Below are 17,202 nucleotides of genomic sequence, written 5' to 3' on the forward strand. Positions count from 1 at the left end.
TAACTTTGGAGTTATAGCTGCATTGAGTTTTTCACTTACAGCATGATTAAATTTCTTCCATTTCACAGTTCAGTGATTGAATTTAATCTTCAAATTGCACACAATTACTCTTCAGGGGTCACCTGAATTTGCTATGCAGTTTTAGTGTACCATGTTTACTAACTTTCGCAGGGAAAACAATTAATATTCACTCATCTTTGAAATATGGACCTCCACCCTCTGCTCTTTCTCCTCTCCCTGTTGTTTAAACAACTGCATACACCAATGTTTCACAGCTTTGGAGCTATTCCCATCACAACCCAGCCTGGGAAGTTTCTCAGGTAAATTTGGAAGAAACTTCTTTATCTGGCAACACCTTTTCCAGCTCTGCCAAGACAATTTGGCAGTGGGGACATGGTGCTCCCCGACCTCCTCCCCTTCTGTTGCCCTCCCCAGAGCCCAAATCTCTTCCTCTCAAACCTCCCCCAGATGCCAACACCATCCACATACTTGTCCTTCAGCTCGCACTGATGCTACATTTCTTTCTTTCCTTTCCTTTACCAACATTTGAAAATAAAAGTGAGGTCTGACCCAACTCCTGGTGTATCTCTTCAGAGTTGGTCAGATACAACCAAGGACAACTGGTCTAGCAGGCAACTCCAGCACTGGAAAAGCCACAAATGATCCCACAACTATTTCCAGCAGTTCAAAACATCAGTAGCTCCCTATTGCAGAAGGATGACTGAGTTTTATTTCTAATATATAAAGTTCAAGTGCTTCTCTGTTATTGAAGTCAGAAGATGAAAATGGGACAGAAATAGCCCATCTTCGAGTAGCATACTCTTTACAAAGTTATTTAGATGAATCTTCAGGACAGCTCCAAAATCTTCTGGATGCCAAATATACGGACCCAGAAACTGAGCAAAAAGGTTTTAATGCTACCTTTGCCTCTCTGTCCCTCACAGATGCCAAAGTTTGTGAAGGTTTCTATTTAAAGATACCAAGACTGTGCTACATGAAGCTCTAAGTGACTGTCCTGGGATTACTAAAGTATTCTTAGTGGCTTCTGAAAATAATATTTAGATAAACGCCAAAGGAATGGTTAATATTTCTAATGCATAGACCTCCATTTCCATCAAGTGCTACCACGTACAACTGGAACTGCCAAGCACATGGATGCATTCACAGTAACATTTTTCTGTTTCCTCTGGAATGAGACTTCTTATCACCAAAAAGCTTTCTGCTGCATTTATATTTCATCAGTACAGGCCCTAATTCTATAAAACAAATGCAGTAAAATATTATAACAGCAGCCTGCTTCAAAGGCACTGGTTTTTTTCACTAGCGCTTCCATCTAACAGAGTCCATTATCATATCAAAAGGTCAAGTTAGCAAGAGGAAGGCCTATAGATTGTTACCTAAATAAAAAAGACCTGTTTTAAAAAGCTAATTTAACATATCCCTTGTGAGTGATGCAGTGCATTACACAGTGCATTTTCTCAAGAGAAAAGCAGCCATAAAGTCTACCCGGCACAGATCTCTGCATGAGCAATGCAAGTCTTCAAGTAAACAGCAATTCACCTTCCAAGAAAGAAATATCACACTGCATATCATCTCAATGAGCTCTCACCTTTGAAAATTATTTCTGAGAACTGATTTTCTAAGTAAACACTTCTTTGTTACAGCATTTGGGAAAATCTGATAGCCAGACTTGGATACAAATTACCATTGGCTTCAATATGAAATTACAAATTATTTAAGGCTAAATTCTGTTATACACAAAATTCTCCAGCAGAAAGAAAAAAAGCTCTTGCACACCAGAGGCCAAATAACACTATCTAAAGCCTTGGTTCTTCTGAAGAGCAAGATAGTTGAACTCAGACAAATTCAACAGGTACCAATGATCAGTTATGACGTCTCTGCAGAACTCACCAATTGTTTCAATTATTTACACAGCTTAAAAGAAATGCTTGCAACTTCTACTTTTTACAGCATTAACAAGCTTTTTACCCGCTTCTTGCGCATCTTGCACGTCCCACGAGTTTCCCCCCAGTCTGGCTCTGCAGATAGCCAAGGGAAAAGCTAGTTCCTATATGGTCTCTAATTCAGAAAACAATTGACACAGAGGGAGATGGAGCCAATTGTTACAGCTCACAGGTTACCCAGACCTTTCTAATGTTGTAAACCAGAAAATATTTTCTCTTGCAGAAAAATTACTAATCTAATCACACTCCATGTGTTAGTGAATTATTTCAGGCAAAGTTTTTCAAAGCTGCAGCCCAACAGAAAGTCAGACCTTAATTAAATCATTCTGTTTAATTGGTAGCTCCTATTTTGAAACATTTCATTGTGAAATTTCCCTTTTGGTAGGGGTTAAAATCTTTCTGGGCTTATCTCATCTGTATTTCTAAAAGAAAGCAACATAAAATAATTAAAAGCATCCTTTCCTAATACACAGGGCCATTTATTATCCACACAAAATCCATGGACTGGCTGTAGGTCAAAACCACCATGTACCAGTGTGCTTGCAGACAGAGCATCTGCAAAGCTTTCCCATCTTACTGAAACAGGAGTTTGCATCAAGGTAAGCTGGTGTCTGCCATATGCCACAGCACATTTTTTTTGAGCTGAAGGGCCAACTCCTCCCTTCATACATTTATGAAGAAGTTGGCCAGAACTTGCACCCTGTTACCCACAGACCACCAAAGAGCAGATGTCTACACTACAGGTGCTCCAACATCTATAACCAGATCACTGCCAGCCACCTTCAGGCAAACACTGCAATCAGGTTATCAATAAAGAGCAGTCTTGACAGACAAAGTACATTAAAATATCTCCTAGCCCAGATGAGGAGTATGTTTCTGAAGCAAGTCCCCTGATGGGTCCTTCTCACTTCTGAGTGGGACAAGAGCGTGAGAACCGGGCTCCTCTCAGGTGAAGCTAAACTGGAAGATGTGCCTCAGAAGCTGATTTACACACCCCAAGCACTGTTTAGCATTGAGTCCAAGGAACCAGACTTTGAAGTAGCCCAAAGGAAAACCTCACTGAAATGCAGACAGTCTGCACAGCTGGTCCTTGTCACAAAAATTTTTTTCTCTACACATCTATTCCTCTGGATCTGTGCTACTTACTAATACCTAGACCTATCCATGTGCAATAAGCTTTCAACTCCCAGAAAGAATTTCTACTATTAAAATAACTCTAAAAGATGACCTCACAAAGCAGAAGAAAAGGGTGCATAAGAAGGAGACACACGTAGAGCCAGCAGTGGCCCTCCCAGGAAACACCAGTGAGGAGCCACATAGGACACTCAAAAAATACTTTCTCTGGTAAACACAGTGGCAAGGAAGAAACTAGATGGACTGGGGGATATGGGGATTTCATCTTGCAAAACACAACACTTCGACACAGCTCAGGGGAAGTCTTCAACAGCAGATGGCACCGGAACACCAGCTACCAGCTGCCAGGAGACCATCAAGAGCAGGCTTCAGCCCAGCCACACAAACAAGCACTTGCTTACACCTGGGAGACGAAAACTTTTCCTAAATTGGCATTTTCAAAAAACCTAGTGCTGAAAGGTATAGCGGTACATAGTACCATTTTGTAAGCAGCAAATGAAAGGGAAAAAGACAGGGCACCCATACCACCTTGCTTGATTAAACTGTAAAGCTGTAGTTGTATCTTTCTCATTAGAAATAAGCCATTTTTACCTTTAAAGCCAAGGTGGAATGGGAAAAGTATCTACAAAGTATGCATACAGAATTGAAAAATATTAATAACCACCCTCTGCAACAAACTAAGTCAATGAACTGCTAGGATGCTTTTTGTTATGAATAAATGCAGTAAGAGATGAGGTGTAAAGTGAAAAAAGGGATGACTCCAGCCAGTAAAAAAAAAGGTTTGGATGGAGCTCTTTATTAAAACACCGTTCAAGTAAAGACAAAGGGCATTTGGAGCCAGAGCTGCTAGTCAAGGAAAAGGCATCATATACCTACACAAAGGTCCCTGCCTCCTCGAGTCCTATGAAAAGGAGACAATTTTGGCTGTGAGTACCAAGACCTATTCCCCTAGTGCTGCAACGTAGCTGGAATAAAAAAAATAAAAGGGCAAAAAGTGCAGTCAAAATAGCCTACATCTGCAGAGACCCTGGAGCAACAGCACGAAGGCACCAGTGTCTGAACTTCAGTAGGGTATTAATTTCAAGCCCCCCTGACACAGAAGATCAAAATTGGCAGAAAATTCTGGATGTGACAGGAAAAAAGGAGCGCAGGAACCCTAGTCATTGGAGTGGATATGCTCTGCTTGGCCAGACAGAGCCCAGGCAGCTGCCAGATTTCCCAGCTTGGTGTTAAGGGCCACCTTGTTGCTGTCCTTGTCTCTGTGACACAGGAAAGGCTATCCCTTGCTACAGCCATGTCATGGAAAAGTTGGACCAAGCCAGAGGAAACCTCATCTGATGACCTTGTTAGTGGTTGAAATAGTGCACAGAGATTAACTTCAGAAGTTTCTGGATGGGGAAGGTGCCAGCACAAGGGATTTGTGTGCCTGGTGCTAACAGTGTTAGCTTAACCATCACCACACTTGGCAGCAACAACTCCAGTAGAAACCAACTGTTTCTTCTTGGGTTTACGAGAGCTGCAGTAGCGGCTCTGTCTGGCAGTAATCTACACTTAGATGGGTCACCTGCTTACGTAGGTATCTCCTTCATGCCCTAAATACCAACACGGATGGGCCTGACACTGGGACATGAGTGCCATTCTTCTGAAGCTCCTGTTTTCTCAGAACATGAACCAAATTAAATGTTTGCCTCTCCCCTTCACCTTTACTTTGATAAGGATGTAACTATGATAGTCATTAGTTTATTAATTTACCTACCTGAATACATCTGAGGAGTAGAATATTAATTATATATTAATTATATACCTTGATGATTTCTGACTTAAGAGACTAAACTTCAAAAATGGACATTAAGGAGAGCTGCCAGACCCATGCTTGCAAAAAACAGGAAAAACTTTCTCCAAAATAGGTACTAGTTGGGTAGTAAGTTGTTAGTTGTAAACAAGTAAATCAGTCTGGTGCTGGAGTAAGCTCATGTTATAAAGACGATCTTTGTAATCTTGAGGATAAAAAAGGATTCTGCCATTCAGATGAAAGCCACAATTTTTATAGTCAACTGACTTCAAGGAAACTCACAAAACAGCATCAAAGACGACTCAGCTTGGGCGCCTGAGCAACTGTGCTGAATTTCATAGCCTTCAGCAGCCCAGGTGCACGCTTGCTTATCTAGACAGAGAGATGTCTTCTTGCGGGAAGGCCAAAACCCTTGAAGAACACGACTTGCTTTAAGGTCTGCTTGGCAGGAACTGCTGGGCACCTTCTCACTCGAGCACTGACACAGCCTTGTGTTGGGCATCCCAGCTGCCCATGCAGGCCACAAGCCAAGCATTTAGGACACAATCCAAAGGTGCCCATGCAGAACAGAGACACCTACAACTGTCATGGCCAGTATGCAGATACTTAAAGCCATAGTTCCCCTGTGACACCTCATTTAGTGGTGCAGGAAGCCCCTCTCCTCAGCTGAACTATTTTTGAATGGTGGTATGTATTTTCTTTGCCTGTAAGAACTGAGTAGAGCTTGCTCTTTCCTTCAAATCATGTCCAAGTGTAGGAAGTTGTAGCTCAGTTGTCTACAGCAGTTGATTGCTAGAACATTTTCCCATGTCCCAGGAGCACCCTAATCATATCTCAGGGCTTAGCTGGGAAAACACCAGATTGCCAAGAAATAAACTGTACAAAAAGTTGTTCAGCCCTTTCAGACCTGGAGGACTGTTGGATACATGGAAAGATCTTCTGACCCTGCAACTTGTGCCTAGCATCCTCTCTGTCATGCCCTGCACTGGGACTACCAGCTCTGTAACCCCAGGGTCACAATCCAGCATGGAGAGAAAAAAAACCCCACCAGTGCCACCAATTTGGTAGATATTTCTGCAATGAACACCTGCCCATGGCCCAAGTCCTGCTTAGGAACATAAACTAACTACATCCAACTACATTGGATGTAGTCTAAACCTCTGCTTTTGCTGAACAGGAGCCTACAAATTAACAGGAATTTAATAATCACCTTGATATGGTAGATTTACATGAAAATATATTTGCTGCCATTTTGTAGATATTCTTGCAACTGATAAGAACCGTTGACATTTTGGCCCTCAGTGCAGCCACCACACCAACCAAAAGCAGGCTCTGACACTCTGCAATGACATCTCACAATGACGTCCTTTGTATTTACTCTGCGTGGTTACATCTGCTGCATGTCTGACTTTCGTGTGGATCATCCTGATCCATCTGGTACATAGTGAGACACGGGTATACAGAAAATTTCTATCCCTCCGAAGGCCTTTTGCCATCTGCCATACAAGCCCTGAAAATGCGAAGCTACAAGGATGCAAAAAGAGGGATTTTTTTTTTTTAATGTGATTTTTGTAAAGTCTCACCAAACCCGAATGTGCTTTATGTGCCCTTTCAGAAACTTCCCCTTGAAAAAGATAAGCCCTTGAAGGACAGCTAGCTGGAGCTAATTAACAGCTGCTTGAAAAGTAGTCCAGGTTAAAATTTCTGCAAAGTGGACTTTTCTCCCAGAGGAGTTTTATCTTGCAAGACACAGAAACAATAACTCTCGAGTAACAAAACTTTCTGCAGCAGCTTCCAATGCATCTCACTTTACTTTCAAAGTAACTTTGCCATTTTTCCCTCTACTATTCATCTTTTTGCAGGCATGCGCTCGCTTTCAAGGAGTCGAGCAAACTTGAATATGGTATTTGACTAATAAATGCCATATCTTTTGAAAAAGCATTCTTTTTTTCAGTGTTTCCCCAGGCAGACAGCACTGATCCCTTCTGCTTTTTCGAAGCCAAAATATCAACATGCAAAGGGCAATAATGTCACTGTCACCCACAGTCTCCATTGACAGGACTCAAGCACAGGCCTCTGACATTAAAGACAGAAAAGCTACTATCAAAATTAACCACTTCTTCCTTTGGGGAACAATTCCTCCATCACCAGGAATCCTTCGCTTTGCCCTTCTGTTGGGATGGAATACTTGACATTGTAAGAAAAGAAGAGCAATAAAGACCATAAAAGCTCAAAAATGTTAAGGTCAGCATTGTCCCATTGCTTCCCAAAATGAATGGTTATCCCAAATACATCCAAAACTGCAGCCTCCCTAAAGACACAATATAAAACGCACAACAGATCCTGAAAGCCTGTCCCTAAAATTCGTAAAATGATCCTGAAAAGTCTCCAACACAAACTGCATACAAAAACATGGCCTGTGATAATAAATTTCTATGTAATACTCTATTAATAATATAGCTTAAAATCATAGCCATGAAAAGACAGACTATGAAATGGGGAATGGCAAGTCCTATTTGCAAATTTTGCTTGGTGCTATTTGGTTGTGGTGTAACCTTATAAAAGCTGTGATAACAACGTCATTTTATTACAAAAAACAAAACCCCCCAGTTTCATTACCAATGTTTTCTTCCTTTTTGTTCAGATGGAAATCAATATAATGCAAATAGTAACACTAAAAAAATATAAATATCTAAAATAATAATAGCATACACCTGGGATACTTGGGACCATCTCTCTGAAGCTGCTTAAGTTAATTTTCCAACACTTTGTAAAATGCTTTGCATAAGCTGCTACTGGTATTAAAATGCCATGTTTTCAGCTGGTACTAATAGCTAACATATATAGTAACATATATTTGTCAATAATATCTAATACCTAGTTATTTGCTGCTATAGCACTGTGTCCATTTGACTTTGCATTCTGTGCCCCAAATACTTATTTTCTGGGATGGTAAAAGAATCTGATAGCCTCCTGCCTTTTTAATTAAGTCAACAAGAATATGAAGAACAAAGCTCACATGTTTGATTTTGGGCAGAGAAATATTATTCTAAACAAAAACGCAACCCTGAGGTGCCTTCTAGTCCCTCAAAATAAACTAAACATGATTTAAAATGTATTTCAAATATCACTCAAAAATGATAAAAAAGAAAATACTATCTTTATTTGTGGGTACTTGGAAATACTAACAAGTCTTGTCCAAGAAACTAAGTTTCTTGGGACACATATTTACTTTCTGAAACAAACAAACAAAAAGCTATTTTTAATCAACCAACTAATTAGAGCTTCTCGTTTTCTCTCCACAGTGCCAAATTCCTTTGTTATACACTATTTCAAACCCCTCTAGTTTAATGAGAAGTTACTATGTATAACGTAAGAGCAATCTTAAATTTAGACAGCTGCAGACCACTGATTAACAGTCACACGGAGCTTTGAGAAAACATCTAACCTCTTCTTCAATGTGGTAATAATAATAAAGAAAACGGAAGAAAAGTAAAATAATTTTGTAAGAGGAAAAGTAAAATAATGTTCTACAGAGCAACTTCAGTGTTCTTTGAAACTAATTTTGCCTTTGAATCATATTGGCTTATATTCAACATCCCTCTAATCAGAACATGTTCCTCTTCAGAAGCTTTATTGTTGGTATAGAATCAAAGGACAGACATAACAAAGTTTTCCTATTAACAAATTGTAGATCAAGAATGAATGAAGAGTGCAATTTTTCTGGAAATATTTTAAAATACACTACAGTTCACTTCTGAAAGGAATGAATATTTATAGTAGGGCTTCAAATGAATATATTCCTTCGCGTCAAAGTAGTTCTAGTATTCATTCAAAAATGAAAAACTCAATTTCCCATTCTTTGTCTCAGAATATGTTTTGATTTTGTGAAAATGTATGACAGAGTTCTCTAAAGAAACTAAACATATTCAACAACAATTTCCTTCAGTGTCTGAGCTTTCCAGGATTGGTAATTTCTCACCTTAAAACATTTCAAGAGAAATATTTTGTGATAAATTTTGAAGATCCAACAGTTCTGTGGACTGAAATATTGTGAAAAAGATGCACCTTGGGACCACTCGTCTCTGGGCACTGACCTGAGGAGACCCATCTCTCTCTGGTCCTCCCATATTCATGGAAAGAGCCAGGGGGACCGAAGCAAGCCCATCCGGAGGAAAATTCAGAGTAAGCACCTCATTCATTACTTTTAACTGTTTTACACTATCATGTTGAGGAAAAAAGCAGGGTTTTTTTTAAATTACAGTGATGTACCATCAATAAAAACAAAGTTAAGATTTAATGCTGAACACAATGAGCAGATACTTACTTTGCTTTTGCTTCTGCGTCTTCATAGGCTTTATTGGAAACGTCATCTAGGCCGCCAATCAGATGTTTGAAGGAGCTGTAAAAATAAAGGGCTATTTTTAGAGGAAGAGTCTCCATCTGGGAGTCAGGCAAGCCAATGAGGCTCTTTGGCAGCAACCAGGGGCCACCCCTCAATGCTGGGGATGGGCGTGACCGGCCAAACCAGGGCCAGGGCCAGGACCAGGCATCTTCTGGGAAACCTGGCCTCAGACATGCTGGAGAAGGGGTGGAAATGCAATAACCAGTGCCAAGAAGATCCAAACTTATTTATCCACCTTTTCTAGGGACTGAATCCCCTGCAACTGCTGCTCAAGCTCTCCCTCCCTCCAATGTGAGTTGTAGAGTAAATCTGTCACTGTGGCCCTAAGTCTCATGACAGTGAGGTGCCACCACCATATCCTTGTCCTCCAACCAGAAACCCTAAAAATCCCTCTGCTTTCAAAATGAAGTATAAACTTTATTTCTATATCTTAGCTTTCTCATCTTACAAGAAACAGCAACCAAAAACACAGCAGAGAGAAATAAAATGGGCGAAAAAAAAAGTAGAGAAGGAAAAGAAAGTGAGAGCAGAAAGGAAAATACATTGTCATAAGCCAAACTGCTTAATGACATTTAAGAGGAAATTTGGCTTTAACTGGGTTAAACTGAGTAAGATGGGGTGAAATGTTAGGAGTGCCTGATATACTCTGTACTGAGCTGTCTTCTGTACAAGCTGCAAGTAGCTTGAGCAGTCCCCTAACACCATCCTCTGTCCCAGGGGAGACAGAAAGAGCATAGACATATTGGAAAAATAATTAGAAAATCTTTTTGTATCATGAGGGACTCCAACAAATGCACCCAATGACCACCTGGTCAACTAACAAGCAACACTCCAGAGGAAAAAAAAAACCAACAAAAAACTGTGATGTCTTTGGTAGTGATATTACACAACATCAGGGACTAAATAAGAAATACAATTTGAATGTTTTTAGTAATTTCAATAACTGAAATCATTTAAGACCTATAACTGAAAATATTCCAGGTGAAAAGCATAGTTCCCCACTACACATTTCCACCATTCCCAAAGTGACTGTCACACACAGGTTTTCTTTTTTGAAGAAAGTGCCATTGGCAAAGTAAGAAAAGAGTTGGGCTAATTTGAAAGGATGAACTGCTGAAAACTACAGTCTCTTGACTAATCTCTGCCTTAAGGTCACGGCTTCAGAAATTAAAAGTCCTGCAGGTCCTCTGGCTTCTATAAATCCATGACACTCCTGAGGCACTAAACACAGAACTGAAGAACAGAAATAGCTACAAAGGAGTTGAAAAAAAAATAATTGAAAAGTTGAAAAAATTTAAAAAGAAATCACCATTTAGGGCCATATTTACATCTTTAACAATAAGAACAGAATATTTAATATGGCCCTCTGTCAACAAAAACTTTTAGGATGAAAGAGAATTAATGCTATTGAACAGATGAGGAAAATATAGGGCAGGTTAATAAAGGTAACAGTTTGCAGATTGTTTGCATTTTTCCCCCCAAAATCACTTGGTTTCAGATCACATATTATACAGGATAAAGAGGCACAGATGAAAAACCTACTAACCGAAAAGCTCCAAACACAGCTGTTTCTGAAAATACAGCAACGAGCAGAAATCATTGACCTGACGTATTTACATTGAGCAGAGGGCAGCTGTGGGAAATGCAATATCTTGCAACGTACGAGGTTAACCAGGGTGACTTCGGGCTTCCTTTGGCCTTGAGTGCGATGAAACTGTTCCATTCATGCTTTGCCCAAGCAGCTTAAACAGGCCATACGGTCTCAAGTGGGTACTCAAGTGTCCTGCTGTATCAGGAGGTGCCTGACCCTAAGTGAGGTAACCCATGGGCACATGGTGAGCCAGGACATGACTTTCAGAGGAACAAAAGGAGGCTTAATTATCTTTGCTTTATGAACAGCAGCTGGAAAAAGCCCTGTTTTACCCATTATTGTAATAAGTATGAGGCAAGAGGTCACAGTCGGGAGAGGTATTTATACTGATATATATCTAGAGCTGCTTGCTACAATGGGCCTTTCCAGCACAGCCTTATGCATAATATCAGTCATCACTGCTCTGGAAATATCCTTCACCTACACAAATTCCCTGAGTTTTCCACTTTGCTTAATTTGTAATATTTTAAAAGATACAATCTAGGAAATCATTTACGCAGCACAGGGAAAACAAATCATTAATGAGGAATAGAAGGGAAAGACCCCTTTGCTCTTAAATAGAAAATGCATTAAGGTTTTTTTAACAAGGCAGGCTGTAATTTTCAATAATAAGACATGTTAATCACCAGGGTATCTTTTTGACCCAAAACTCCTTACTCTGCAGTGAAAATATGAAAAATTCAGCTCATTCAACACATCAAGATTTATCTTTCTTGTGCTGAAGATGTGCCATAGGATGAAGCCAAACCCTTGAAACATGACAGTGAAAGCAAAGCAAGATGTGTATGTTAATGCTCAGCTGCACCACAAACAGATATTTAGGCCATTAAGTGAGACACAGTAATACCGTAATCCTCCTGGAATGCTATAATACATAAGCTAAGACTTAAAATGCAATTTAAAATAGCTAGGCTTGGTTTGCTTTCATGTAGTTAGGAAAATGTGGCAGGGTTAAACACCTAAGTTTTTTGGCAATGCAAATAAATATTGTTCTAGTGAAACATTATATGGGCAAATAAGAAAAAGTCACTGAAAGGAGTAACAACAGTTTGTCTAATATCCTTAAGTTTTTATTAAAATATCTTCAGCAAGGCTTAGGACTGAGCAAGATACTTAGGTCACTTTTTTATTGCCTATCTCAGTGCTGTGGAAGTATCATCTTGGTCACAACTTCCCCAAGAATTTAATCAGAAAAATGCTTCTTTTTTTCTCTGCATAGACTTCTATCTTCATTTTTTCTAGTCTCTTCTCATAACCAATTTTCTCCATGGATAAACTTCACTCCAACTGGGAAAAACAGTAAAGCAGCAAAACCTAAAATCTCCAATGAAAGAGTTTGGCTCAGCTTGTATAGGGTTAGTCATGCTAGGATAATACTCTTATTTTATTTTTATCCAATTTTCATTGCCAAAAGGGTCGATACAGTGGCCTTTCTTGACACCTCATAGCTATCCCCACTAAAAAACAAAATCAGGCTTTCAAATACAGACAAAAACATAAACTCCAAAGTGAAAAAATCTGAGAAAATCTGAAATATTTAAAAAAACTTAAAAAACCCTGTATCATCCTGATATGTGCAACCAAAGAATACAATAAGCAGAAAAAAACAGCATTTAGCACTCCATATCTGCAAATACCATGTAGTTTGTAGCACTACTGGCCTCCATCAGCAGCAGCTGTGCCCTGACTTTTAGTGGCTATTATCCTTCAGCTCCTCTCTCTAATATTTGCATTAGGCAATTCTGTACTCCCAGCACCCACAACATTTACACCTGGTAAATCTCAGCGCTCCAGGAAAATATTGTTATCAACATAAATAAATTATATGGAGGAAAAAAAATCACATAAAAATAAAAGATTAATCCAAATCAACCTCAACGTAAATATTCTTACAGTTCAGGAGAACCTATGAACATTTTCAAATGCTTTTTCAGTTTCAAGAGGCTTGTGTGGAAAAGAAAAAGTTGAAAAAGTTGCACCAACTTCTCTCTCAGGGTCCCAGTGATGATCAAAATGTTAGGAATGAGTTTTGAACCTTTTCCTCCTGTTTTATGTCCATACAAAGTAGCTGCAAGTAAAGTGTTTCTGTATGTGTTCATTCAAATTGATTTACAGAACAGATGCTCAAGGTTGTCCCTCTTGTGTCTACACAATTTTTATCAGAAGATGTTTTACAGATTATTTCCTAGAGGACCAGTCCATCAAATCCAGCATATCATAACTGTTAACTTTTCCCCAGTCAGTCCAACTGTACTTCTGCAACAAATCTAATAACCTCTCCAGGGAGTCTGAAAATTCACTAGGACAAGCTAGAACAGGGCCAAGCTTGAAACACGTTGGAGGCAACTATGTCATGCAACTCCCACAATTAGTTTGTTCGCAGAGGATGAATTACTGCAGTACCACAACAGGAAATACTTAACTAGCAACAGTCTTGATTTTATTTTACATCAGATCTTAGAAAGTCATAAACATAGAAAGCCTAAGAATTGTGAAGAAAAATTACTCTTGGAATTAAAACTGCATAAAAGACACCTGACAACTATCAACTGCTATAAAATATTAATAAGTTTATCTAGATCATACGTTTGATAAGAAGAAAACTATATTCTTCCAACAAGCTGTCTGGCTTCCCAAGTATCCAAAGGCTTCTACAAATTTCTTGAAATAGTCAGATGTATAGCTTTACAGTTCCCATGAGCAACATGTGGCTTCTGCTGAACTTTTCAAGTCAATTTCCTAAGCCCCACAGTTGGGTCTATGCTTCATGGTTGGCAGGAAGAACATCTCCTTCCCTCCAGACAGCCTGGCTAAATCAACCCAGTCTTCAAGCTTAAGCCTGGAGAAGACGCCAGCCCACCCCATGCTGAGATTCCTCGGCAAAGCTGTCATCCTCATTTCATCAGCCTTGTCACCACCTCATTTTGCTTTCCCTGTCAGGTTCGTAGAACCTCCTCTTCAATGATAGCGTGCATGGGTGCATGGATATGTTCAAACTTTGAATATAAAGTGGAATTCCCTGGAAATTTTTTCTGCTGATTACTAAGCTTGTTTCTTTGATATACACCTGTACAGGTAGGACTACACCATTTTTTTCTGGGAAGATGACAACTGTTAATCTTATAACAAATAATCTATTTGCTGTCATAGTCCTCTTCTTTGGGTGACCAAAATTAACGGTACTCCCAATGTAGTCACTGTAGAGCTTGTATAACTGCACCACAGCAACTGCCTCACCTGGAAATCTCATCTCCGACACTCACTTAATTTTCTATAGGTTTTCTAAATACTGGTAGAAATCTCAAACCAACTAGTCAATGCTCTTCAGCTGTTTCCAGACACAAACTCCTTTAAATCCTTATAAATAATTTCCTAAATGCGTTGCCTTTCTATGATCTAGGTTTCTAAGAACTGAAGGCCATTAGATGAAGGAATCATAGGTGCCCCTGTCCAGCTGATTTCCCAAAGAGCTCCTCCAATTTCTCAATTTTCCATTTTTAATACTGAGAATCAGAGTTACGGACCCACTTTTTAAATGATTCAATTTAAGCTAAATCAACAAATTATCATCTCATCCAAGGTTATCTTCCATGGTCCACTCATCGCTGCTTACCAAAAAACAACTCATGACTTCGCGTTCATTATGTGCCAAAACCTGCTCCAACCAACTCTGTTGTTTCAGTAACTACTTGTTACACTATCTTATTCAGGAATATCTGATATTTTGTATTTTTAGTAGCAATTATTCTTCCCTCTTCTCTTGAACTTACAATGACACAGGTCCAGAAATCTCTCTTTCTCTCTTTTCGTATTTATGCTATTCATATCCAAACACTTCCATATCCAAACACTTCCAGGAGTGTCTTCACTACTACTCCTTTATTATCTTCTTCAAAGCGATTTTGATCCAAAACAGATACCCTTGCTGGACACCTCCTCCTTATTAGGTTCCAGTCCATTGAATCTCTATTACCTTAATCGTGTTTTTCTCCAGCTGTTTCATGTGTGGCTGCTCCATCTTACTTCCGCTATCGCTGCAAAAACTTTGCCCCTTTACTCCTGACACACAACACGTCTTTCTGGTTTTGAGATAAGCCCACGACTCCCTCAGCTCGGGGGGGCCCAGTTTGCCCTCTCTGCCTCCTTGCACAATCCTCAGTTTTGCAACAGATTCCTTGTAGAATTTCCCGTAACGGCTGCAAAATCTCCCTTCCTTGCATGGTCACAGCCTGGATTTCTTTACAGGTTCCAGCTCTTGGCTGGAGCTAGGTGTTCTTCCTTGCTTTCTCATGTTCAGTAACAGCCTGCTGCTTATGTTCATTCGCCAGCACAACAAACCTATTGTTTTATGCCTTCCTCCCCTCTGCTAGCTCTTGCTTCCCCCTCTTTGTGATCATTACTTCTGAAGAGTCATGGTCCTTATTGAGACATCTGCCATCCACTGATGTCTCAGCTGATATCTGCAACGCTTCAAGTGGTGCCTTGCAGTGCTTCAGTTCTATGCACATCCACTTCTCCATGTCTTCAAAATCAACCCAAAGTCTCATGTTTTCTCCTCCATGAACCATAGCAAGTGATCTATTGTCTGTACGCAGCTTCCAGCTCACTGTACACAGCTTCTAGCTCAAGGATCACATGCACAGATCTTCAGTAACTTCCATTCCCTGAATAAATATACTGCACCTGTTACTATTAACTTACACGCTGTTGTGTTTTCTTCCTTCTTACTATGTCATAAGAACACCCACCACCTTCCCTGTTTTCTTCCCCAAGTTTACTGACTCCCACTGCTTACTGGCTTCTTACGTCTAGGCCAAAATGCTATCAAAAGACTGAGCTAAAGCACTCATTTAACACAATCAACACTCACATTCACATTTCTTCTACACCATGCATGCTAGTATCAGAAAATATGATGCATAGTCTATGTGAAATAGTTCACCTAGTTTAAAAGAACAACCAAATTAAAAGTTCAGCACTGAGCCTGTATCTTCACTGTTGTGTTCAGATTATTGCTGAAGGACATCTTCCTAAAGGCTCACAGAGTCACAGATTCATAGAACATTTTGGGTTGGAAGGGACCTTTAAAGGTCAACTGGTCCAAGCCCCCCTCTGCAACGAGCAAGGAAATCCTCAACTAGACCAGGAGAGCTCCATCCAGCCTGGCCTTGAACACTTCCAGGGAGGGAGCATCTACCACCTTTCTGGGAAACCTGTTCCAGCGCCTCACCACCCTCACAGTAAAGAATTTCTTCCTTATATTCAATGTAAATCTACCCTCTTTCAGTTTAAAGCCATTACACCTAGTCCTATCACTAGATGCCCTTGTAAGAAGTCCCTCTCCAGCTTTCTTGTAGGCCCCCTTCAGGTACTGGAAGGCTGCTACAAGGTCTCCCCACAGCCTTCTCTTCTCCAGGCTGACCAGCCCCAAATCTCTCAGTCTTTACTCCTAGGAGAGGTGCTCAATGGCTCTGATCATCTTTGTGGCCCTCCTCTGGACCCTCTCCAACAGGTCCATGTCTTTCCTGTGCTGAGGGTTCCAGAGCTGGATGCAGGATTCCAGGTGAGCTCTCACCAGAGCGGAGCAGAGGGTCAGAATCACCTCCCTTGCCCTGCTGGCCACACCGCTTTTGATGCAGCCCAGGATATGGTTGGCATTTGGGGCTGCAAGCGCACATTGGTGGGTCATGTTGAGCTTCTTGTCAACCAGCACCCCCACGTCCTTCTCGGGGCTGCTCTCAATCCATTCTCCGCCCAGCCTGTATTTGTGCTTGGGATTGCCCCAACCCATGTGCAGGACCTCGCACTTGGCCTTGTTGAACTACACGAGGTTCGCATGGACCCACCTCTCTAGCCTGTCAAGGTTGCTCTGGATAGCATCCCTTCCCTCCAGCATGTTGACAACACCACACAGCTTGGTATCGTCAGCAAATCTGCTGAGCGTGCACTTAATCCTGCTGTCTGTGTCACTGATGAAGGTATTAAACAGTACTGGTCCCAATACAGACCCCTGAGGGACACCACTTGTCACCAATCTCCATCCAGACATTGAGCCATTGACCACTATTCTCTGGATGCGAACATCCAGCCAATTCCTTACCCAACAAACAGTCCATCCATTAAATCCATATCTCTCCAATTTAGAGAAAAGGATATCCAACTCGCAGGTTGTTCAGTAGCAATATTTATTCATCCACATGGGAGTGAAACTCAGTATAATCTGACATTAAGCCTTAGCAAAGTCAGCCAAAATTTC

At 40.4% G+C, this 17,202-nt stretch overlaps 1 protein-coding gene across 5 annotated transcripts in view; it reads right to left on the reverse strand.

The window, feature by feature from the left end:
* Window positions 1-17,202, reverse strand: part of PRKG1 (protein kinase cGMP-dependent 1) — a 553,253-nt gene that overhangs the window by 58,514 nt on the left and 477,537 nt on the right. For all 5 annotated transcript variants that reach the window (XM_075423234.1, XM_075423233.1, XM_075423236.1 and 2 more), the window contains one exon: window positions 9,218-9,292. In XM_075423234.1, coding sequence (XP_075279349.1) covers window positions 9,218-9,292 — 75 coding nt within the window. The remainder of the gene's footprint in view (window positions 1-9,217; window positions 9,293-17,202) is intronic.

This window comes from Opisthocomus hoazin, chromosome 6 (genome assembly GCF_030867145.1).
Source record: "Opisthocomus hoazin isolate bOpiHoa1 chromosome 6, bOpiHoa1.hap1, whole genome shotgun sequence".
Taxonomy (NCBI): Eukaryota; Metazoa; Chordata; class Aves; order Opisthocomiformes; family Opisthocomidae; genus Opisthocomus; species Opisthocomus hoazin.